Genomic DNA, 26,456 nt, shown 5'->3' on the forward strand with positions numbered 1-26,456 from the left:
AGTCTGTATAGTCTGGGCTAAAGTCTCGTATATAATAGTCTCGTTTGCAGTAGTCTCGTTGTCAATAGTCTCATCTTCATTAATCTCGTCTATAGTCTCGTTTTTAGTGTCCTCTGTAGTTTATTCTATAGAGTCTGGTCTAAATTCTCGTCTCTTCTCGTATTCATTAGTCTCGTCATCAGTAGTCTCGCCTTCAATCTTTAATAACCCCATCAATAGAATCAACTGTAGTCTCGTCTATAGTGCTATCTAATGTCTCGTCTATAGACTATTTTCGCCTTTAACTGTTCTATTTTGAATAGGCAAACACTAACATAATTCATTTTAATCAACCAAACTATAAGTAACACTGAATTATGTCACTACAACTTCAATTATATTCACTATAAAGAACACTATCTGTTCTCTACACAAATCCAGCCTTAAAAATTATATTTTGAGTCATTTGACTACTCTTTTGCTTAATTGTCTTTAATAATAATGTTGAGGAAACAACTTTATCAAGGCCATTTGGTCGTCTTAAAACCAGGAATATTTGAAAAGATTTTTTTAAAGCTAAACAGCTTTAAAAAAAATGTTTTTTTTTAAATTTTATCCCAAACACAAAAAACACAAATCGTAGCCATAAACAACTTCAAATCTCATCTCTCTGCCTGTCAGTTCGCCAATAATGTATGGCTGCCAAATTTCCATGAATATAGGTTTTCATCATCTGAACTCGCTTTTGGACAGCCATAAGTTGTTGTGGTATTTGGCGGTTGCTTATCGACGCGAGTGAGTTTTTACCTGGGCAGCTTTCATTGATGCACATGTAAAAGTTTAAGCGTTTTTTACGTTATTTCTTAGTTTTTTTCTCGTTGCTATATCATGTTTATAGCTTCTGATGCGTGTTTTTCCAGTGATGTTCTTGTTTATGCTGCTTCGAACACGCGGTTGAGGTTTTTTTTTGTAGCTGTTGTGGCTTTTTTTAGCAATTTTTATTTCAGTTCTTTTTTGGGTTGTCTTCCTGCTGTGGGTGATTTACTTGATAAATTTTTACATGTGTAACAAAGAATCGAAATTTATTACTATTACTTTTTTTCCTTAAACATTCTACATGTGTGTATTGAATGTGGCATGTGGTTAAGGGTGACCCATATGGAGATTATTACAAGAAGATGGGAAGAGATTTTAAAGGATTTAAAAGGGATATTTTATGAAAATGTTATACCTTTGCAAAGTAGAGAGTTGCCTTAAATTCGCCACAAGTATTCGTAAATTGAGTGTCTCCTTAAATTGTAATTTTCTGAATTATAATTTCTTAAGTTTTCCTTTCCTTGATTTTCATATAAATTATTTTTCTTAGGCTCATCCTTATTTTTTAAATATGTATTTATGCGTGTGGTTTTAATATGAAAACGTGTGTAGATACTCCTCTGTCTCTGTGTATATTCAGCATATCCCTGTATACACACGCACATACACGTGTAAGTAATGTCGTGTGCTGCAGTTATTAAAAGGATGAGTTTTATGTTTAATTTATCGTATGAATGTAGTGTATATGCACGATTTGCTATCCAAGGTAGTTTCAATAAAAAAAACACTTTTTTCCCTCTTCCTTATTTTTGTGTTTTTTGGCATTTTAAAGCAAACACAAGACTTGTTTATCTTTCTTGGAGCATAACATGCTCGAACATTCTTAAAGAATTCATTTAAAGACACAACAAATGTATATTTAAGACCACTACACATAAAATACAACGGCATCAGCAACAGCAGAAGAAAAAGGATAATGGCAGGAAATTTTAAGGATAATTTTAATACAGAAAATAAGTGCTGTTATTTGAGTCAGATAACATGACTTAAAATTCTGGTGTGACCAATACAGCTGATATTTGTTAAAAGTAAAATAATCAGGATTCTTATAAAGGTTTTCGTCTCGTATAAAATAGTCTCGCCTTCAATAGTCACGTCGTCTCTTCAAAAGAATTGTCTTCAATAATCTCGTTTTCACTAGTATTTTCAATATTCTCGTCCATAGGATCGTTTAAAGTGTCGTCTGTAGTTTCGTCCATAGTCACGTTCATAGTCTCTTCTATAGTTTCGTCTTCAATAATATCTGCTATAGTCGGAATTTCAATAGTATCTTTAATATTCAATAGTATCGTCTTCCCTAGTCTCGTATTTTATAGTCTCGTCCTCAATAGTCACATTTTTAATAGTCTCGTCTTTAATGATCTCGTCTTCAGCAGTCTCATCTTCAATAGACAACCCTTCAATTGTCTCCTCTTCAATAGTCTCCTCTTCAATAGTCTCGTCTTCTATAGTCTCTTCTGCAATAGTCTTCAATAGTCAACCCCTCAATTGTCTCCTCCTCAACAGTCTCCTCTTCAATAGTCTCGTCTAAAATAGTCTCGTCTTCAATAGTCACGTCTTCATTAGTCTCGTCTTCTATCGTCTCCTTTTCAATAGTCTCGCCTTCAATAATCTCTTCTTCAACCGTCTCGTTTTCAATAGTCTCGCCTTTAACAGCCTCGTCTTCAATAGTCTCCTCCTCAAAAGTCTCGTCCTCAATAGTCTAGTCTTCATTAGTCTCTTCGTCAATAGTCACGTCTTCAATAGACACGTCTTCAATAGTCACGTCTTCAATTGTCGTTTCTTCAATAGTCTCGTCTTCAGTGGTCTCGTTTTCAATATTCTCCTCTTCAATAGTCACGCCTTTAATAGCCTCGTCTTCAAAAGTCTCGTCTTCTATAGTCTCGTCTTCAATAGTCACGTCTTCATTAGTCTCATCTTCTATTGTCTTCACTTCCATAGTCTTGTCTTCAGCAGTCTCATCTTCAATAGTCTCCCCTTCAATAGTCTCGCCTTTAATGATCTCTTCTTCAACTGTCTCCTCTTCAATAGTGTGGTCTTCAATCGTCTCGTCTTCAACTGTATACTCTTCAATAGTCTGGTCTTCAATCGCATCGTCTTCAATGATCCCGTCATCAACTGTCTTCTCTTCAAAAGGGTCGTCTTCAATATTCTCGCCTTCAATAGTCCCGTCTTCAGTTGTCTCCTCTTTATAGTCTCGTCTTCAAAAGTCTCGTCTTCTATAGTCTCGTCTTTAATAATCTCGTCTTCAATAGTCTTGTCCTCAATAGTCTCGCCTTTAACAGCCTGGTCTTCAATAGCCTCGTTTTCAATAGTCTCCTCCTCAAAAGTCTCGTCCCCAATAGCCTCGTCTTCATTAGTCTCTTCGTCAATAGTCACGTCTTCAATGGACACGTCTTCAATAGTCACATCTTCAATTATCTTTTCTTCAATAGTCTCGTTTTCAGTGGTCTCGTCTTCAATATTCTCCTCTTCAATAGTCACGCCTTTAATAGCCTCGTCTTCAAAAGTCTCGTCTTCAATAGTCACGTCTTCAGTAGTCTCATCTTCTATTGTCTTCACTTCCATAGTCTTGTCTTCAGTAGTCTCTTCTTCAATAGTCTCGTCTTCAGTAGTCTCGTCTTCAATAGTTTCCTCTTCAATAGTCTCGTCTTCAATAATCTCGTCTTCAATAGTCTCGCCTTCAATAGTCTCGCCTTTAACAGCCTGGTCTTCAATAGACTCGCCTTCAATAGTCTCGTCCACAATAGTCTCATCATCAATTGTCTCCTCTTCAATATTCTCGTCTTCAATAGTCTCGTCTTCAATAGTCTGGTCTTCAATCGTCTCGTCTGTATCCTCTTCAATTGTCTGGTCTTCCATCGTATCGTCTTAAATGACCTCGTCATCAACTGCCTTCTCTTGAATAGTCCCGTTTTCAAAAGGGTCGTCTTCAATATTCTCGCCTTCAGTAGTCGCGTCTTTAGTTGTCTCCTCTTTATATTCTCGTCTTCAATAGTCTCGTCTTCAATAGTCTGGTCTTCAATCGTCTCGTCTTCAATGATCTCGTCATCAACTGTCTTCTCTTCTATAGTCTCGTCTTCAATAGTCTTCTCTTCAATAGTCACGTCTTCTATAGTCACGTCTTCAGTATTCTCGTCTTCAATAGTCTCATCTTCAATAGTCACGTCTTCAATTGTCTCCTCTTCAATAGTCTCGTCTTTAATAGTCAAAAGTTCAACTGTCTCCTCTTCAATAGTCTCTTCTTCAATAGTCTCGTCTTCAATAATTTTATATTCAATAGACTCCTCTTCATTAGTCACGTTTTCAGTAGTCTCGTCTTCTATAGTCTCGTCTTTAATAGTCAAAAGTTCAACTGTCTCCTCTTCAATAGTCTCGTCTTCAGTAGTCTCGCCTTTAATAGCTTTCTCTTCAATAGTCTCGTAGTAGTCTCATAGTCTCGTCTGCAGTCTTGTCTACTTATAGCCTCATCTGTAGTCTCATTTATAGTATCCTCTATAGTCTTGTCTACAGTCTTGCCTATAGTATCGTCCATAGTTTCGCCATGTTGGTCTATAGTATCGACTTCAATTGTCTAGTCTATAGTCTTGTCTTCAATAGTCTATGTATTCTTGTGAATATAGTCTTGTTCATAGTTTTGTCTTCAGTAGTCTCGTCATCAAAATTCTCGCTTTCAATAGTCGTCTATTTCCTTGTCTATAGTCTCGTCGATATCGGATATCATGCCCATGGCTTATTAGGATATCTGGGGTTAGCGTGGAATCAGGGTACATTCCGGAAGAATGGAAGCAGGCTGCAGTGGTATTTATTCCCAAAGCCAATCAGTATTTCCTTATCTGTATTGTAAACACTTGAAGAACTGATTGATGCGCGTGTGAGGATTATACTCACTTCTGCTGTGCTCAATAAATATACCTTGAGGGAAGGTCGGCGAAAACAGTCTAACATGACGTTGTCGCTACTATCGCGGAAACAATGGACAAGAGAGTGTATGTTATTTTCTGAATATACATAGATAATAGCTTCAACAAGATCACTTTGGCGACCAAAGAAAATTGAACTAGAGGGGGAACATGCTGATGACCAGGGTCACATATTATAGTTTGGGTAGAGGTGGAACAAGGAAGGTTTTGACTAGAGGCAGGAAAGATTGTGTCTATACTTTTGTGAAATCCGTGAATGAATTTTTTTTCAGACTCCGTAGAATATTTACCATGATATTGAAATGTACTGACGACATTATGTTGCTTTCTAAATGGAAATTTCATTTCGGAATTGGTGATCTTACGAACTAAGCTGTTGGTGTTAAAACTAAACAAGTAATATAGTACATATTTCTGAAATTAGTATAATGGCTAGCTTTTTCAGTTGTACTCTTTAAACTATTTTAATTGTTTTTATTTCTTTTACAACATCCTTAGTACAGGCTAGCAAAAAACAACAAAATTTAAATACTTCTCTAAATTTCCTTGGCTACAACAGCTTCTGCTAAAATTTTTCTTATTTTTTCTAATTTTCATCTAAAAAAGAAAACGAAAACATAAACTTTCACACACTTCAATGAAGCAATTTACTCAAAATGCTTTTGTTATGTTTTTCCCTAGACTCACACACAAACACTCAGCAAATAAATTCATAAGGACTTTTTTATGTCACTTTCTACGGCCCAATAAAAATAGAAACGAAATGAAATGTAAAACTTCAAAGGGATTTGTCGTTTTTTTTGTTCTCTTCGACGATTTTCAACAAAGAAATATAGAAAAATTGTTACACATGTGTATGTACTTATGAAAAAAAAAATATGGTTCCATTTTCTAAAAACTGTCATTCTTGGTGCAATTTGTTCTTTTGTCTCTAAAGGACCTTACTGTATTTAGGACATGTATAATATTAATTCCTTTACTCCCCTCTTATATGGATCTCTGTTTTGTTATTTCGAGTCCTGGGTGTGTGTGCGAGTGAGTGTGTTTGTGATATTTTTTTTTTTGTTCACCATCAACAATTTTGCACCAGTAAAAAGTAATTGAGAATATTTTTTTTGGAATACTGGTAACTGGACGCAAAAAAAAATTCCTTACACAAACAAAGTGGCAAAAAATAGTTTACAAGAAATGCATTCATGCGTGAGAAAAATGCAATTTTCAGAACAGCTCAGTAGAGAACACAATCACAAAAACGTTTGTTAACATAGAAGGACTAAAACCATATTTTCACATTTGTGCGCCAAATTTATCCTGTCGAATTGCTTCATGTTTTACTTTTTTTTGTTTGTATTTTGTTTGTGTCCTTATTTTTTAATATGCTGAAATATTTGTTGCATACATAGAAAAATACTGGAATGTGTGTGTGAGAGAGTACTCAAAGGCCATAAAAGGGAATATTCAAATTGCATTAACAGGGTGTTGTAAACGGCTCTACTCTGAGTCTATATAGAATTTCGAGAATCCCATCTAATTTCGCCAGAACTCAGAAGAGCATCTTCCCGACAGAGGAGGTAATACTGCGACGCTCTCCGGTGGTCTCACCTATAGTCTCGTTTATAGTCTCGTCCTCAATAATCTCGACTTCAATAGAATTATTTTCAATAGTCTAGTCTTCAGTAGTCTCGTTTTAAATAATACCGTCTTCAATAGTCTCATTTTCATTAATATCGTCATCAATAGCCTCCTCTTCAAAAGTCTCGTCTTCAATAGTCTCGTTTTCAATAATCTCGAGTTCAATCGACTCGATTATAGAGTCGTATATAGTATCGTCTTAAATAATCTATTAATTAATTAATGGTATCGCCTTCAATAGTCTCTCCTAAAGACTCATCTATAATCTCGTCTTTAATAATGTCCTCTAAAGACTTATCTTCAATAGTCTCGTTTTCAATAGTGTCGCTTTCACAAGTATCCTCTTCAAAAGTATCGTCTTCAATAGTCTCTCAATTAATGGTCTTCAATAGTCTCTCCTAAAGACTCATCTATAATCTCGTCTTTAATAATCTCCTTTAAAACTTGTCTTCAATAGTCTCGCTTTCACAAGTATCCTTTTCAAAAGTCTCGTCTTCAATAGTCTCGTTTTCAATAGTCTCGTCTTCAATAGTCTCGTCTTCAATAATCTCGTATTCCATTATCTCGTCTTCAATAGTCTCTTCATTAATGGTATCGTCTTCAATAGTCTCTCCTAAAGACTCCTCTATAATCTCGTCTTTAATAATCTCCTCTAAAACTTGTCTTCAATAGTCTCGCTTTCACAAGTATCCTTTTCAAAAGTCTCGTCTTCAATAGTCTCGTTTTCAAAAATCTCGTCTTCAATCGACTCGATTATAGAGTCGTATATAGTATCGTCTTCAATAATCTATTAATTAATGGCATCGCCTTCAATAGTCTCTCCTAAAGACTCATCTATAATCTCGTCTTTAATAATCTCCTCTAAAGACTTGTCTTCAATAGTCTCGATTTCAATAGCATCGCTTTCACAAGTATCCCCTTCAAAAGTCTCGTCTTCAATAGTCTCTCAATTAATGGTATCGTCTGCAATAGTCTCTCCTAAATACTCATCTATAATCTCGTCTTTAATAATCTCCTCTTAAGCTTGTCTTCAATAGTCTCGCTTTCAAAAATCTCGTCTTCAATCGACTCGATTATAGAGTCGTGTATAGTATCGCCTTCAATAGTCGTCTTATAGTCTCTCCTAAAGACTCATCTTTAATAATCTCCTCTAAAGACTTGTCTTCAATAATCTCGTTTTCAATATTCTCGCTTTCAATAATATCGTCTTCCATAGTCTAGTCTATGTTTCGTCTTTAATAGTGTTGCCTAAAGACTCGTCTATACTCGCATCTTCAATAGTCTCGACTATAGCGTCAAGTATAGTCTCGTCTTCAATAGACTCGTCTTCTAGTCTCGTTTTAAATAGTAATACTGCGACACTCTCCGGTAGACACGTATTAATCTCCGTGTCCTGATCTTACAAGCTTATCTTTAGCGGAATAAAGATCGGATATATTCGGCCTGCCTAACTTGGTGCTACATACCGGAGTTCCGCACAAGCTGCTGGATTGTCTTCATCTCCAAGGGGGCATCTCACACTAGATCGAAGGTATTTAATACAATCAGCCTGTAGCATTTTCTCTTAAAAACCATGGATAGAGTATTCCACTAGTATCTACGGCAGTCGTTAGATCCTGCCTAATTCTCTCACTTTCAACACGGCTTTAGTTGAGACTGCACCGTATTCGCTTGTGGAATACATAGAAAGATCAGTGGAGCACAGATTGTATATATTGGTGGCCTTCTGAACTGATTCATGGGTCCTGCTACTATCTACAGATTAGGAAAGCGGGTCACTTGGCAGAGAGTCGAACTCTCGCCACTGCTCTGGTAATTTGCCTTTAATTTCTCGCTTATGCAACTGATCCTATGATGTTTGAAACTATTGTGTTGCTGTGGCTTTTTAAGAAACAAGATTATTGTGAGTTTCCGCCAGGATGGTCTAACCTCATAGTACTCTTAACACCAGGTAGAGCAAATGCGTCTACCACCTCCATTGAGTGAACTTGCAAGGATCGCATAATCGGAAACTCTTCGGACATGCGAGATCGAGCTTTCTAGACTCTGCCAACCATAGTTTAGTCAATCACGAAACGAGCAACGTCTGGCCTGGATATGCAGTCCAGCTTACACACGGCGATCTCAGACTCCCAGTAGATATAAGTCAAGTTGTGGTTTCACGATCCACAACTAATTGACTTCGACGAGAGCCAAGCCACCACAACCATCATACCAAGAACACTACCAACTCCAATAAACTACTCAAGCACCGAGCCAATTGACATCGCTATTAATTAAAGGTCTCTGTTGTTTCCAGCAAGTTAGCTATATTTAGTTGTTCGAAATTTGCCACTAGCAAAAATATCAGCCATTTAACCAAAAATATTTTTCCAGCCTTGTGTTACAATTGTTGGAGCTGCTGATATCCCATAGTGCCAGATAAATCAATGGTCAGCTGCATAAATAAGTCGTATAAATTTGTATCAATTTATCGATGTCACCTCGTCTACTCCTGAAGCATTAACACCAAGACGTGGAAAGATCGCCAAAGTAAAACATTCCCTGAATGTTCAATGGCGCAATGTCACTGTACTTGTTGTGAATTCTGTTAAAACGAAAATGGACTATCGGATAGGTAGGTCTAAGATAGGAAGGTACTAAGATATCTCACAGCTACAGGTTGGGTCTAGCTAGCACTTTTTAGTTACATTGCGATGTAAACGACAATACATCTGACGAGTGGTGTGGTCTCATCAAAACGGGGTCCCTTCGACTCTACTTGATTGTTCGCACGTAGTGAACTACCACGTAAACCAACCATCGGATAGAAGGAAATACATACCTGGGAATCATTCTTGTCTCCAAAGTTTCGTGGAACCTAAACATCCAAGTGTCTACATCAAATACAGATTTTGCTATGTGCTGCATGCACAAACGCGAAATGCTTTTTGACAAAATAAGGTATGTTTCAGCTTGTACGATCAATAAAGCATTATCCATTAAAAGGACAGTACACTTGCGACCGCTCTAATAAGGTTTTGACAGGCTAGATTACGTAGAATCTTGCTTTCAATAACATCAATAGAAGTTGTAATGTTGCTAATGAGGAGAAGAAGACCTATCGCCCAAGTGACAAGGAAAATCGAAACTTTGCCCAAGAAACCATACAGCTAAACTGAATTCTGATGTTCCTTATTTTGACCCTACTCCAGTTCATTGATAACAGCGGATCCAAACAAATGACACGTCGAAGGTGCTCGACTTTGATAGCGCCGCTCCTGGATTTGTAGGGCCAATTTTAATAACTTAAACTTATCAGAACCCTTTACAAAATAATTAAGAAGATATTGGGCCATCTAAAATCGGTTACTATATTTTGATGTCGACTATGCGATTGGAGAATTTATGCCCAAAACTTGAATTTTACATAAGAAATAGGCGTTATTTGGATGGATCTGGTCCCCTCGCTAACAAAAATTTTCAAATTTTTTTTCATTTAAAATTTTCTATGAAAGTTAGCTTTTCAAAAAGTATAAACTCTTTATACATCTTCTTAGAAATTTTTTGAAATAACTTAAAAAGAAAAAAGTACTTTTTTCATAAAAAATTTGTAAAATATTACTTTTTTCCCAAATTGTAAGTTTGCTAATTAAGCGTATTTACAACTTTTGTATCTTTGATAACCCCCATTAAAATTTTCCTGCAAACATTTTCGTTGAATATTTTAATCCTTAAATGTGCTTCTTGACAGGATTTTTTTTTGATATTCTCGAAAAAGGGTCATATGATCCCTAAAGAGGGTTAAGATCTTCCACAAAAATTATCCTCATAAAATTCCACAATATAACTCTGACAATAAGAATTCTCTCAGATATTAACTTACAACATTTTTATACCCTACACCACCATAGTGGGGAGGGTATTATGCGTTTGTTCAGATGTTTGTAACCCCCAAAAATATTAGTCTAGCACCCACCTTAAAGTATACCGATCGACTTAGAATCACTGAGTGACCACATCGTTTTTATTGGTTTAATATTTTTTTTAATTTTGTTTCGGTTTAAATGATATTTGTACTCACTGAACAAATTTTAGAGTTCTACAGAATTTAATAGAAACATTTTAAACTTTTTATAAGGTTTTTTCAATTTTTTAAAATTTCGTTCGTCGCATATATTTATAGAAGTGTAGTGTCACCCGGGTGGGTATTGGTAAACCATGAACATAAAAAACCTTTGGTAAAGCGAAGGTTAAACGATGTCCGTCCGTACGTCTGGTTGGCTGGCTGTCCATGTAAACCTTGTGCGGAGGGTACAGGTCGCAATTTTGAAGATATTTCGATCAAATTTGGTACATATTATTTTTTCGGCCCAAGGACTAAGCCTATTGAAACTGGCTGAAATCGGTCTATTATTTCACCTAGCCCCCATACAAATGTCCTTCCGGAATAGGACTTTATCGGTCATAAATGTTTAATTTATATATGTATCTCCACAAATTCCGCTCCAAATAATTTTTATATACACAAAATTCATGTCACCAAATTTTGTTACGATCGGTCCATATTTACTCATAGCTCCCATATAGACCCGCTTCCGAAAATCACTTTAACGTGCATAAATCGCTTAAAAATGTTGGTATACTCACAAAATTCAACATAGTAAACTTTCATGTAGACATAAATCACATGACCCAATTTCATGGTGATCGGTCCATAATTGGTCATAGCCCCCATATAAGGTCCACTTCCGAAAATCACTCAAAAATATAAATTATTGAAATTTTAAAAGAAAAATGTTTTTGCTCTTTTACTTTGTGTAGGGTATTATATGGTCGGGCTTGACAGACCATACTTTCTTACTTGTTTTTTTATAGAGTTAATGCAACATTTCGGATATGCAAAATCGCCTTTCAAGGTCTCTCGGGTTCAGTTCGTATGGTACACAATTCCCATGCTATCGGATGAATTCTGCTGCTCTCAAACGTTTTTTAAATTGCTGCTTGAGTAGCTCCCAATGATTTTACAAGCCCTTTCTAAGCCGGTTCGATCTTTGCCTTCCGTGTCAAAATCACTACTTCTGAACTGCACAAACCATCTCTCGCACGCTGAAACCGATGAAACATAGTCGCCATAACTTTCGGCGAGTAATCGGGTTGATTCAGCGTCTATCAAAGTCTCTCGGGGCACCGAAAGAAGATAATTTGCATGTATCTCCTCTATTGGGTTTAAGAACTTTGGCATTGGGTAGTCCACTTTTGTACGACCAGAAGATTCTACCGAGGGTTCATATTAGGAAGATGGATCATTTTCAAAAGAGCTCACAACACATCCGGTAGCAAAGCAGTCCGGATAGCTTAGTATTCGGACTAGTTGCTACGAAACGTTAAAGCCAATGCAGGTTTAAAAACATAAAAGGCTCAAAAAGTTTTTAACAGGAACTCTACTAAAAAATTAGAGGCCAAAGACTGAGCACGGAAATTGAAGTGAAATTTTATAAAGATATATGCCTGTTGCATAATGGATTTCGGGTCAATATTTTTATGTTGCTGATGCTAGAGGAAATGTTGTAGAAAAGTTTAGGACCCAAAAGTAGAAAATATTCCCAACAAGTTCTTGGTATGGCAAGTAATATATATATATATATATATATTTTCCCGTAGTTCCTTTTAGGATTATAGGGCCTCAAATTATATAGCAATATGCAGTTGCGGCTAAAGAAACCAATCATTTGTTACAAAAGGCTCTATAAATACTAGGGTATTCAATCGATTAACCGTTAATCTGTTAACCGATTAATTTTGGACGGTTAAATAATTTTAAATTGCCGATTTTCAAATAACAAATAAGCCGATTAATTTGTGTCGATTAACCGATTAACCGAAATTACTTTTTTTTGCACTTTAAACAATGTGCAAAAAATTTGATATTTTTGAACATCCAATAAACATGATTAGTGAGTAAGTATAACAACTGACATATTTAATTTATATGTCGAAACTTTTTTTTGAAATGAGTCTTTTATCATAACTAAAATAATCAAAATCTAAAACAATCCAAAAAGGAATATTCTTTATCGTGCTTTTGATTTCTGAAACATATACAATCAGCGAGAGAGTTTTTTTTCCAAGAAAAGTTTTATTAAATCTGCTGCAATAACGTTATAATTCAAAACAAGTAACAAAGTATGGTCGGTCAAGACCGACCATATAATACCCTACACCAAGTAAATGAGTAAAAATATTTTTCTTTTAAAAAATCAATAATTTATATTTTTGAGTGGTTTTCGGAAGTGGGCCTTATATGGGAGCTATGACTAATTATGGACCGATCGTAACAAAATTTGGTGACATGAATTTTGTATATGTAAAACTTATTTGGAGCGCAACTTGTGGAGATACATTCATAAATTAAATATTTATGACCGATAAATATCTTCGAAATATCTTATAATATCTATGCGCACAAGGTTTACATGGACAGGCAGCCAACCAGACGGACGGACGGACATAGTTTAATCGACTCAGAAAGTGATTTTAAGTCGATCGGTATACTTTAAGGTGGGTGTTAGACCAATATTTTTGGCCGTTACAAACATCTGCACAAACGCATAATATCCTCCCCACTATGGTGGTGTAGGGTATAAACACTGTTGCAGCAAATAGGCGATATGTTTACAAAAATGATCTCTACACAAAATTCGTTGTTGTATTTTCAATTTAAAATTAAAATAGAAATTATTCGGTTAATCGAACAATTTTAAATTAACTGATTATTAATCGAATAAATCTAAACCTCGATTAATTACTTGCTCGATTAACCGATTAAACCAGAAACCCGATTAATTGAATATCCTAATAAATACCGAAATTTACATCATGGAATGTTTACAAAAGAGGATGCTTCTATTTATAAGACTTCTTTATGTGTCCACTTGGCCTGATTTGACATTCTGTCACTATGGTAAGCAAGGTCTTGAGTGGTACAAGAAGAATAATGTGGTATTTGTACCAAGAGTTGCAAATCATCCAAACTGCGTGGGGCTAAGGCCAGTGGAGAGATATTGAACTCTTGTTAAAAGAGAATTGAAGAGCTAAACAAGTAAGAGAGCTATATTCGGCTGTGCCGAATCTTATATACCCTTTACCAAATTATACTTCAAAATACAAATTTTAAATATTTTTTGGTAAATAAAATTTTTTTTTTTCCAAAAATTTTTCGAATTGTTTAATTTATTTTTTTTTTAAATTTTTTATTTGATATTTAAAAAAACTTTTGTTTTTAAATTTTTTTTTTAGTGAAAAAAAGAATTCGGGTTAAAAAATATTTTTTCCGATTTTGACCAATTGTAGGTCCAACTTACTATGGTCTTATATACGTCGTTGCAAAGGTCTTTGAAATATCTATCATTAGATATCCATATTGGCTATATTAATGACTTAGTAATCCAGATATATGTAGGTCAAAAATCGTTGTCCTGGTTTTTTCCTCATATCTCAGCCATTTGTGGACCAATTTTGCTGAATTTAAATAGGAAACTTATCGAAAGTTTCCTGTCTGACAGAATTATTGAAGTTTTGGATCCCGAAGATATCTGGGGTCTTCAGCAAATTGATTTCAACAGACAGACATGGCTTAATCGACTCCGCTATCTATAAGGATCCAGAATTATAGGGTGGGAAAATTATATTGTGGAAATTACAAACGGAATGAAAAACTTATATATACCCTTCTCACGAAGGTGGAGGGTATAAAAAAGGTGTCCAAAAGTGTGGTAGATTTTAAACGGAAGGGTATATAAATATGTTTGTTATTCTGTTTGTAATTTCCACAATATAATTTTCCCAACATATAAAGTATATATATTCTGGATCCTTATAGATAGCGGAGTCGATTAAACCATGTCTGTCTGTCTGTTGAAATCAATTTTCTAAAGACCCCAGATAACTTCCGGATCCAAATCTTCAATAATTCTGTCAGACATGCTTTCGAGAATTTTCCTATTTAAAGTCAGCTAAATTGGTACACAAATGGCTGAGATATGAGGAAAAAACTAGGACAACCTCGATTTTTGACCTATATCTGGAATACTAAGTCATTAATATAGACAATATGGATATCTAATGATAGATATTTCAAAATCCATTGCAACAATGGGTCAAAATCGGAAAAAATATTTTTTAAACCGAATTTTTTTCACCAAAAAAATAAAAAACTAAAATTTTTTTTTTAAAATTTAATAAAAAAAAATTTTTAAATTAAAAAAAGAAAAAAATTTAAATTTAAAAAATTAAAAAAACAGTTTTAAATTAACAATTCGAAAAAACAACTTTGGAACACAAAAATTAATTTTGTTTACCTAAAAATATTTAAAATTTGTATTTTGAAGTATAATTTGGTGAAGGGTATATAAGATTCGGCACAGTCGAAAATTATCGCTTCATTTGAAAGTCGTATTAGTTTGACAAATTACAGCAATTTACATTATTATTTACAACACTCTGTAGTTGGACATTAGGGTGGTGTAATATTTTGATTATCATACTTATAAGAATATCAATATTCAATAAAACTAATGAATTCTAATTTATTTAAGTTTCTATATAACTAACAATTAATTAGTGGAATCAATCATGAAGTCAAAATAACCACTGCCCACTAAGTAATTCAGGATTTTCTTTGTAAATCGAGACTCTCATGAATTCTCTCATGTTGTACTCTTCTCTTAATAACACACTGTTTCCATTTGCATCACCCTACTATAACGTTTTTTTAATAGTTCTTTTTAACTGTCAAGTTTTATTTTTTTAGCTTTTCGTTTTTTTTATTGAACTTCATGCGCAAAATTATAGGATATTGAAAAATCGTAGCAAATGGAGCCAACAAATAACATGTGTAAGGATTAGACATGCATATAAAAAGTAATTACTATTTCGCACTATGCTTTGGCAGGATATTAAGAAGTATTCTTTCTCTACTAATGGAAGGGAAATAAAGAATAAATAATAGGAATACGATTTTCTATTTATTTGAAATACAACTCTAAACTAAACATTTTAACAAACAAATATTCCATTATATACATAAATATTTTTATAACACAAAACCTTGATCTTTAATATAGAAAATATATGCTTTAATTTAGCATACAATAGCATGCAAACCCTTCGTTAACAACTTTGTTAAAAACAATTTATGAAGTTTTCCAATGCAGAGGTATGTAACACATTGCGTTATTGAATTCATTTTGAATCAATGTTGCATATCATAAATATAAAATGACATTGTCAGCAATGTCATCATTACATTCATGTTCTTCAATAAGAGTAGTCTACGTTTGTACATGTCATTTTTGTCAGTCAGTAGTCAATCAATTTTTGTGAGAATTCAAGAATGATTGAAACTGTAATCGGAGATTACTTATTTATGTATATATGCATATCGCTAGTGGAAGATACAAAAAAAAAATGGTCATACAATCTAGTGATTTTATAACAGACAAGGTCTGGTTAAAACATTGTTGGGCTATGAGATGAATTCAAAATATATGGAATTATTAAGTTTTTGGTGTTTAATATTTTAGCTGAATTGAAAAATAAATGATTGTATATAGTATGTAGCTTCTAATCCGTTTACAAATTAACTTTAAAAGATTAAACTTTTGGAGTCAAATAAAATATTTATTAGAAAGCTACACTAATTTCACTTACATTTTTTTGTATTCTAGACTAAAAGATTGAAAGGTGGTTTTCTCCCAATTGTTAATAATGAGCTTTCTTACATTCTGAGTTTAATGACAGTATTAGAAATGATATTTATCACAAATAATATCTAATGGTCTCTTATATGGTACTACTAATATTATAATTCCGAACTTTTTTGATTGTGTTATTAACGTTTTGGCGATTGGGAGGAAACAAAATTTTAACTCACTTCGGTTTGTCTTTTATCGAGATACAAAGTTAACATTTTATACATATAAGAAAGGTGTAAAATCGGTCAACTTCAATTCAAGATAACTTTCTAACCGTTTTTACAATATTGGTCTCTTAACAATGCTAATGTAACCCAGATTCAATATATTTTCCTACTAATTCTTTTTTCTTGAACACACGATATTGAACCAATAAATTATCCTTGAACAAAGGATAATTCAAAAAAGAAATCTTCCATTTGCTAATGATATTTCTTAATTATAAGTCACTAGCTGACCCGGTGCGCTTCGCCACCCCAATTAGAAGAAAGAAATAGTACTACCAAGTCTCACTTTGTGAATCTAATTGTAAATGTCTAATTTCATATTTCTGGGTCCATTATTATAGAAAATGCAAAATGTGTTCCTAATTTCAAATTTTTAGGTTTATTATTATAAAATATTCAAAAAGTACCATTGCAATAAGGAAATAGTACCATTGATTATCACTTTTAATTACGCATTCACTAAACCATAACCCGTCAAGTTTGAATTTTAAATTTGTATATCATTTCCTATATTATCAACTAATTTTGTTTCTATAATACTTAAGATTTAATAAATTATCACAAAACCGAAACCGATCGGTTTTTAATTTTTTAAAACCGAAACCGCGTTTTTGAAATTCTTCGATTTTTTGGAAACTCTAGGTCCATTATTATAGGAAATTCAGAAAAGTACCCATGAGAATAAAGAAAAAGTACCACGAAGTATGCCTTTGAATTTTCACTCACTTGGGATCATATACGCCTAATTTCATATTTCTATGTCCATTGTTACAAAAAATTAAAAAAGTACCATTAGAATATATAAAAAGTACCAAAAATCCCCCACTTGTGGTTTCCCACTCACTCGGTTCCATATAAGCTTTATTTCATGTTTCTAGGTTCATTGGCGAAGAAATTACAAAAAGTACCATTCCAATAAAGAAAAAGTACCAAAAGGTCTCCCCTAAATCCATAGTTATAGAAAATTCAAAAAAGTACCACACTTGTGGTTTCCCCCTCACTCGGTTTATATATCTTTATTAGTTTTGAAGATATAAGGTTACCGAATTTACCCGTTTTTACCCCCTAAACGTTCGAATTTCCAAAAATCCCTTCTTATCGAATCGTTTTGGGGAGGGAGGAACCCACAGTTTGTTTGAACTTCGATTAAAGTGGAGTTGAATGTGATGGAGAATGTGATTTTGAAACGGTCGCCGAAAGTGATATTGAGGATGAAATTTATAATGATTACATTGAAATAGATGAAGACCATGATCTTAAAATATATGTATATAAGTGATGTTATTAACCGCGTACATAAGTGTTGCAAAATATTTAATAAATCGAATGATAAACACAAATATTTCAAACAAACGTTTTGTTGCAAGAAAAGCATGGAGTTCGTTTTATACATGATTTTGAACATCGTTGAACATCTTTGTCTAACATGGTAATACACTTTTTCCGTATTTATAAATGCGTCAATCATGCACTGCCTGACTTCAAATTAGCCACATTCACTGACAATGATATCAAACTTTGGACAGATTCCGTTTATTGTGTAATTTCCCAAAACCATTTTATTAAGCAAAGATTCGGCAACGTTGATAGAGGAATTTGTTATAAATAATTTAGAAATAGTGAATAATTAATTTACTAAAGAATTAGTTACTCAATTTAAAACCCGAATTAATGAACGACATAAAAAAGTTCTTAATACGTTTATATTGTATTTGAATTCAGGATCATGTCCAACTAGCTCAAATTTTTTAAAGCATAGTTCCAAAACGGAAACTAAAGAGTTTGCTATTCTATTGTTTAGTAGATTGTTCGGGAGGGAATCTGATCAGAATATTTCTGTTGAAAATTTAATGATGGACTTTGTTTTCGAATGTTTTTTTTAACATTATCAATACTTGAATTGTTAACTTTAACGTTATTTATACCCTACACCACCATAGTGGGGAGGGTATTATGCGTTTGTGCAGATGTTTGTAACGCCCAAAAATATTAGTCTAACACCCACCTTATAGTATACCGATCGACTTAGAATCACTTTCTGAGTTGTGTATTAATTTTAATAAATAAAACATCTTTAGCTTCATGTAAACCCATCAAACAATCGTCCTCAAACTGTTTTTCCATATAAAACCATAAACACTTGTTGCTTTAGCACTCAGCAACATGTTTAGCAACATTTATCAAAGAGATAATAAACAGCTACACTCAAAAAATAACACACTCACAACACATTTGTTTAGCAACCTACAAACGACCGGCAACATCGAACATGTTGCTTAAGCATGATACAAATATGCTGCTTGGTTGTAAACAAACGGCAACAATAAAAGGTTCGAACCTTGAATGGAGCAACCAACAACTAACTGGCAACTAGCGAAGAGCCAAATAAATATTAGAGGTTAAAACAAAAACAGTCTTCGTTGCGCCGTTATACGCGTTGGTTCAATTTTACGTTTTAAACTGAGTTTGTGACGCAGTATCGAATAAAAATTAAAACGTTAGATACAAGATAGAAAGAAACAGGTGCGTAAGCAAGGGTGAAACGTATAAGAAGAAAAAAAATTTATAATAAATAAAAGAAATTTTATTGCGAAAAAAAATAGTAAATAAATACATAATTAAAGAAATTAAAAGGCGATTAATAAAAATAAAATTGTGTAAGAAAAAAAATAAACAAAAAAAAAAGAAATTTTAAAGAAAAAAATTTAAAAAAAGAAACAATAGAAAATAAAAATAATTTTTAATAAAAAGTGAGTGTTTAAATAAAAATTAAAGAAAAAATTTTAATTAAAAATAAAACAAAAATCAGAAATAAATAAATTTTCAACATTGAAAAAAAGGTAAAATTCTAAAAAGTGTTAAAAAAGGTTGTTTTGTATAGAAAACTATTTAAAAATTTCTAATCTAATCTTCTGTAGTGAAACGGTAATTGTTCCAAAACATCAAGTTTTATAAATAAAGAATTTGTTGTAGTTTAACGTGTTATTTTCAACACCAACCAACCAACTTTAAGATTTGTTTCTTGTTTTTTTTTTTTTGCTGCACCAGCATGTTTTGGCAAGCACGCCAGTTGAAAAAAAACATCGCACACGTTCTCAAACATTTGTGACAAACTGTCAAAACTGACAAGTAATGTTCATATCAATTTAATACTGCCGCAAAAACAATTCCCCACACAACAACAACAACAGCCACAAAAAATCCTATTTGACAAGTGCAAACAACAACTACAACAACAAAAAGTTTAAAAGAAAAACGTCAAAATAGGAACAACAACAAAAAAAACAAGGAAAAATCCCTTTAAAGAGTCGTCTCCTCCATGTTGGTTTAACGCATGCGACTTGTTAAATTCAACTCATACCAACTAAAACAACAACAACAAATAATATATAAAATGATTCTTTTTTTTTATTTCTACTCAATTTATCAGTTAAAGGCGCTTTTATATGCACCTGCTTTGCGACATCGTCAAAAAAGCATTAAAAAGACCTAAAAAAAAAAAGAATTCTTGGTCTAAAACTATAAAAAAAATCACTTAAAAACTCATACATACCTACTCTCTCACCTAACAACAATAATTGTCTTGTCAGTATTTTGTTGTTGTTGTTGTTATTTCTGGCTTATTGTCGTGGTTGTAGTTGTTATTGCTGCTTTTTCATACTTAAATTTGTTATTGTTTGTTGTTTTAATTTTTTAGCCGGTTTTTTTGTTTGATTGTTAGTGTAGTGTAGTGTTTGTTGTATTTGTAGTTGCTTTCATTACACTTATTTGATTTTGTTGTTCTTTCTTTTGTTTGTTGTTGGTGAGAGCCATTTCATAATATGTAAATCAGTAATGTCAACTTTATAGTATTAAAACAGGCACTAAAATCGAACTAAACAAGTTAAAATAATTAATATAAGGATATTGCGAATCTTGGTTAGTTCAGGAAAGTCCATTTATGGATAAAAGTCTTACATTAATTTTATTTTTCTTTTCCCCCTGAAAGTTTTTAAGTTTTTCTTAAATTTTTATGAAAAGGAAACACTTTAAACTTGATATCAGGGAATGTAACGGTTATATCAACGGTGATATCAAAAAAGTTATTTTATAACAGTTATTTTGTGACTTTAAAAATAAAAATCTATCTAAAACAGTTATTATTCAACCTAAAAATAAAAGTTCGCAACATTCAGAAAAAAACTCATTTGAGGAGTTTTATTTTTTCCGTCATAAAATAAGAGTAATTTGAGGAGTTTTATTTTTTTCCGTCAAAAAATATAATATATTTTATGTCAATTTACACCTAAAGCTTGCCTTTGGTTAGATCATTATAATTTATAAAACACGTTGCATTGCAATTGAATAAATTGTAATTAAAATAAAATCAAGTGAAATTTTAATTTGTTATTGTTTGATTCCAATTATTAATTAAATTGTTGTTGTTTTTTTTTTCATAAACGAATAAATTACTACAGACATTATATCAGATAGACTCAACAAAAAAAGATACTGAAAAAAAGTAGGAAATAAACGAAATGAGTTTTATTTTCTGAAGGGAAAAATAAAACTCCTCAAATTAGTTTTTCTTCTGACGGGAAAAATAAAACTCCTCAAATGATTTTTATTTTATGACGGCTATTTAAAACTCTTTTTTAAGAATTTCATGCATACTTTTATTATACCCTTCACCTTCGTGAGAAGGGTATATATAAGTTTGTCATTCCGTTTGTAATTTCTACATTTTTCATTTCCGACCCTATAAAGTATATATATTCTGGATCCTTATAGATAGCGGAGTCGATTAAGCCATGTCCGTCTGTCCGTCTGTCTGTTGAAATCAATTTTCTGAAGACCCCAGATATCTTCGGGATCCAAATCTTCAATAATTCTGTCAGACATGCTTTCGAGAAGTTTTCTATTCTATTTAAAATCAGCAAAATCTGTCCACAAATGGCTGAGATATGAGGACAAAACCAGGACAACCTCGATTTTTGACCTACATATATCTGGATTACTAAGTCATTAATATAGACAATATGTATATAAGACCATAGTAATTTGGACCTACAATTGGTCAAAATCGGAAAAAATATTTTTTTACCCGAATTTTTTTTCTCACCAAAAGTTTTTTTATCGCTAAAAATTAAAAACAAAATTTTAAAATTTAAAAAAAAAAATTTTTAGATTTAAAAAAAAAAAATTTAAAAACAATAGGAAAAAATATTTTTCTAAAAAATTAAAAAAACAACTTTGGAAAAAAAAAATTGTTTACCTAAAAATATTTAAAATTTTTATTTTGAAGTATAATTTACTTGTTTTAATATCACCATATCGCTGGCTTAACATGCAAAGGCTCTCTAAGTCCACTTTTTTAGAAATTGAGATTTTAATGCAGTAATGTACAATAAGTAAAAATACATTGATTGCAAAGAAAAAAAATGGAGTTATCTCGCTTTTGGTTGTTGTTTTGTAGTGATGAGCAAAAGCACTTAGTCCAATTTATCACAAGAAAAAGCACTAAGTCCCTATAAAAAGTACAGTTTAACCGTTTCTGTGAAATTATTCAATGACATGTATTAAAACTAGTAAGAAAAAATGGTCTGTCAAGCCCAACCATTTAATACCCTACACTAAGTAAATGAGCAAAATTATTTTTCTTTTAGAATTTAAAAAAGTTATTTTCGAAAGAGGGTCTTATTTGGCAGCTATGACTAATTATATTTGCATTGAATTTTATGTGTATACCAACATTTTTAAGAGATTTAGTGATTTTGGGAAGCGGGCCGTATATGGGAGCTATGACTAATTATAAACCGATCGGCATGAAATTAGGTGATAGAATTTTCCGTAGAATGCGTTTCTGCCTAATATACATATTTCGATTTAGCCCTGCTGATCTAACAAGCTTTTTTGTTTCAATTTGGCGGCATGTACTTCAAAGGAGATCCACTTTGTTTCACATAAACTAAGATTTCAACGATCCTTCTTAAGAAACCCAACAAGTCTTATTTAATCTTTGAAAAAAAAACTCTTAGGATTTTCGTTTGATATCGCAGTTAATTTCTAACAGCATTTTTAATTGATTAAAATCTCAAGACTATAGATACACCGACTTTCGACGGTCTCCTTAAACTGTGCAACAACTTTTAGATAGTGTTCAACCAATTGTCAGTCAAACTATGCGGGTGTTAATCACATCAACCTCATGATGCTTTTTTGTCTCCTGCTGTTTTGTAGTAAGGGAGCTTAGCCAGTGATTGTATTTGAATTCCATCAATAATAAGGACACATATCAGGTTCTTCTTTGTCAATTGTGCTCTCAACACATATTATCTTAATCCTCTATTATCTCAAGATAATTAGCAATTTAAAATACTCTATATTATCAATAGAGTTACTTTGTCAAAGGACGCTCTACATGTTTAACATTTTCTTCTTTATCCCTTGAAGTTACATAAAAAGGCAAAATTTTTACCCCTTACAAAAATGGAAAAAAAATGCAACATTATCTGCAATTTGCTGGGTATCATTTATAGTAAAGAACATGTTACCCTTCATAGTTAAGCTTTTTACACAAATAGAGAAATGGGCAGAAAAAGGGCAACATGTTTATTAGAAAACTCAAATGTAGATGTCTTCATTTAATTGTTGATTGTTTTCTTTTGATGCTGCGGCTTTCAAATGAAAGTATTAAATCACCGTTTAGAACTGGTTTCAAACTATTGCTTACAAATAATAAAAGATTTCTTACTTAAAGCTTCTGAATTTCTAAAAAGCAGTGTATTGTCATAGATACTTTTCTGAAACAAACTCGTTTCGGAGACAGATTATACAATTCTCATTATACAATAAATTATTTTCAAAATTTTGTAGCCATAAATTACTTTTTCAAAGACAATACTAATTGTCTTTCTTTAATTATAATTAGCAACTTTAGCAACAATAACACTCTGCTACAAAATGACACTTTTTGTCAGAACTTGAAAAGCGACCTAATGGGGGTTGTAGGCCTAGGTGAGATATACTAAAACCGGTTTAAAATATTTTGAAACACCCTCAAAATTTTGAGATATCTTGAAAAAACTGTTTTAGGGTAGGTCGTAGTACTTTAGTGCCTCTAACTCAAACATTTTTAAACCGATTTTAAAATTTTAAACAATTATGGATAGACAAAGAATTAAGCTTCCATAAAATGTATGCATAAAATGTATATCGAAAAAATTGCGTAAGTTTTTATAAAAAGTTTCGCTTTATTTTTTATTTTTTTAATCATTTTTCAAATTCAACAATAGTTATTTTAATTTTTTCTATAAAAACCTATTCTTTTTTGCGCAGTGTTTTAAAGAGAACTTTATATGGGAAAAAAATGAGATATTACTTGTTAAAATCGGTTTATATTTGCAAAAGTTATTAAACTTTTTTGAAAAAAGCTCGAAAAAATTTGCCTTGTAAATTCAAAATTTTACAAATATTTTTTTTCTACAGTTTTTTGTTTTTTTTTTATTCATATTAAATACTAAAAATGGTGTTAAATAAAATTTGAATAACTTTTACAATTTTAATCCGATTTGAATAATTAAAACCATATTTTATTAATAACTAAATTTCCTATATATGTTGGTAAAAAGTTTTATAAACATTCATATCAAAATAAGCTATGAAAAGCGACTAAAATCAAAAAAGTTGATAAATTTTGTTTTTCTTTTAGATATTCTTAAGAAAAACAATACTTTAAAGCGTAATCAGTTTTCTTTCCAAACCCGTTAACTAATTTAAAGTCGGACAAAAACTGACTGAGTTACAGATCGATAAGTTGACGAACATCACTGAAAACGGTTTTTCCAGAATAATTTCTGAATTTGAGGGTGTTTTTGGAATTTTTTGACACAATTTGTAATATACTCAGCAAGCCCTATAACCAACGCTTGGTCGTTCTCCAAGTTTTTTTTTCCATCGTAGCACCGCACAGTGGTATGAGAATTTACTTAACATAGAAATTCATAAAAAAGCATGTTGCCTACATAATAAAATTTTTATGAATGTAAATAACAGTGCTAGGTAAATTCTCAGCGAGTTGTTAAGTTTTCCCTAATTTATTTGACACGTAAAAGACATAAGGTAGACATATTATATATCAATTGATAGAGGATTTTGTCTGCTTTTCAAAAATGTATATAACTTTTGACAATTGAAAAATTCATGGAATACTTTTTTGAAAAATATGATAAAAAATGCTTTTTATTGAATTTTGCATAGATAACAATTTTTCAAATTGAAATAAAATTTTTATTTATGAATATTTTTTAATGTAATTTCACAGTTATGTAGATTTTTCTATTTAAAATGGAAAAATAAAAACATATTTTGAAATTTGTTATCAAGTATACCGCAATTCCCAAAAAAATCTTGAAAAATCCCAAAAATTAAATTTTTAATTTTTTGGCTATAATATCCATAATAGGGGCGGGGTTATCGGAACCCTTTACAAGGTAATTAAGAACTTATTGGGCCATCTAAACTAGGTTACAATATTTTGATATCAAGTATGCGATTTGAGAATTTTTTACCTAAAGTTGAATTTTACATAAAAAATAGGCATTTTTTGAATGGACCTGATCCCGTCGGTATCAAAAATTATAAATGTTTTTTTCATTTAAAATATTTGGCGTAAAGTTAGCTTTTCAAAAAGTATAAATTCATTATACATTCTCTTAGAAAATTTTTAGATAACTTAAAAAGAATAAAATTACCTTTTTCCCAAAAAAATTGCGAAAAATCACCTTTTTTAATTTTTTTATATTCAAATGCATGTAACTTTGGACTCAGTCATGATTTTTAAACACTTCTTTCTTTATTTGATAAATGGATAAAATCGGAGAATATTTGGAACCGCGGTCACCAAAAAGCTGGTGTAGGGTGGGTAAAAATGTTGAAAATTAAATTTTCAAATGCAAATATTTCCTAAGCTATAAGAGATAATTGATAGCTACGACGAGGTTTTATGTAGTGCTCGACGAGGAGATTCTGTATGTGTATTTTTTTTAAATCGGAACACAAACGAAGAAATAGGATAATTTTAAAAATTGAACATACCCGAGGTGTCCTACTTTGGGCACCCCTGGTCCCGCTCCTGGTGTTGTCAGGTCCAAGTTCAAAACTTAAATTCGACTACACTTCCTCTTTGCGAATGTTAAATTTCATTCAAATCGGCGAAAGGGTTTAGAAGTTACAGATTTATTTCCCTCTTTTTTTATTCTCATACCACTGTGCACCGTGCACTTATTCCTGTCCTGATCTCCTGTCCCCCGCCGCTGGATCCGCGCCTGTAATAGTATAATATGTGATGTCTATTTCAAATTTGTTTTCCATGAAGCCCGTTTTAAATATTTCCTATTACTAAAGGATCTTTTATTAAGCACTTCCTATCTTTAAATTAAAAAAAAAAAAACAAAGTGTGTTTGAGATATCATCGATATCATATCCAGTTGTGACATGTGAAGTACCTCTTGAGGTCTTGAACATGATCTTTAGGGTATCACAAAGGGACCAATTCATGGACCCAAATGAGCTGGTTGATAGTAGCTGCCTTTATAACCTAACCTAAAGCATATCCATGCCATTATGTATGGAATATAACATCTTGAATCGGATTAGTTGGATGGCGCGCATTCGTAATTTCCAGTTTTCCATGACTCTGGCGCATAAATCAGGCTGAATTTGACCGATGAAATGGGTTATGTTGGCTTGGAGGGCCGCTGTGGTTTGTGGCTTATTAGCACAGACCTGCAACTTAAGAAATCCCTACAAGAAAAAGTTTAACAGATCAAATCACACGATCTCGGTGGCCAGTTCGCATAACCTCTTCATGAGATGACCATGCCCCCAAAATCGCAAATGCAGATTGTTCAATGTGGCATGAACTGAGTGTCACGTCCTGTTGAAACTATTTTTCATGTCGTTGGTGGCCATATCATTCCATTCAGTTCAAAATAAGTCGGTAATCATCGACCTATAATGTTCGCCGTTGATGGCCTGGCCAATATCGTTCTCTAAGAAATATGGACCGATGACTATGCCAGCCAAAAATCCACACCAAACAGTAA

The 26,456-nt window shown here is 32.4% G+C and overlaps 1 protein-coding gene across 1 annotated transcript; it reads right to left on the bottom strand.

Annotated features, from left to right (window-relative positions):
• Positions 1–2,557: 2,557 nt before the first annotated feature.
• Positions 2,558–3,717, bottom strand: LOC135961157 (probable serine/threonine-protein kinase kinX). Its single transcript, XM_065512652.1, has 2 exons — positions 3,013–3,717; positions 2,558–2,932 (listed from the first exon to the last, which is right to left on the bottom strand). Exons 1-2 carry the CDS (start codon positions 3,715–3,717, stop codon positions 2,558–2,560), a joined length of 1,080 nt encoding a protein of 359 aa, XP_065368724.1.
• Positions 3,718–26,456: the final 22,739 nt, after the last annotated feature.

The sequence above is a fragment of the Calliphora vicina genome, chromosome 5 (genome assembly GCF_958450345.1).
Source record: "Calliphora vicina chromosome 5, idCalVici1.1, whole genome shotgun sequence".
Taxonomy (NCBI): Eukaryota; Metazoa; Arthropoda; class Insecta; order Diptera; family Calliphoridae; genus Calliphora; species Calliphora vicina.

Coding starts and splice junctions, on each gene's coding strand:
- LOC135961157 (XM_065512652.1), bottom strand. CDS start 3,717: ATGGAAGACCAGACAATTGAAGAGGATACAGACGAGACGATTGAAGAC. Junction 2,933..3,012: donor TGAAGACGGGACTATTGAAG/GCGAGAATATTG, acceptor ATTGAAGACCAG/ACTATTGAAGAGTATACAGT.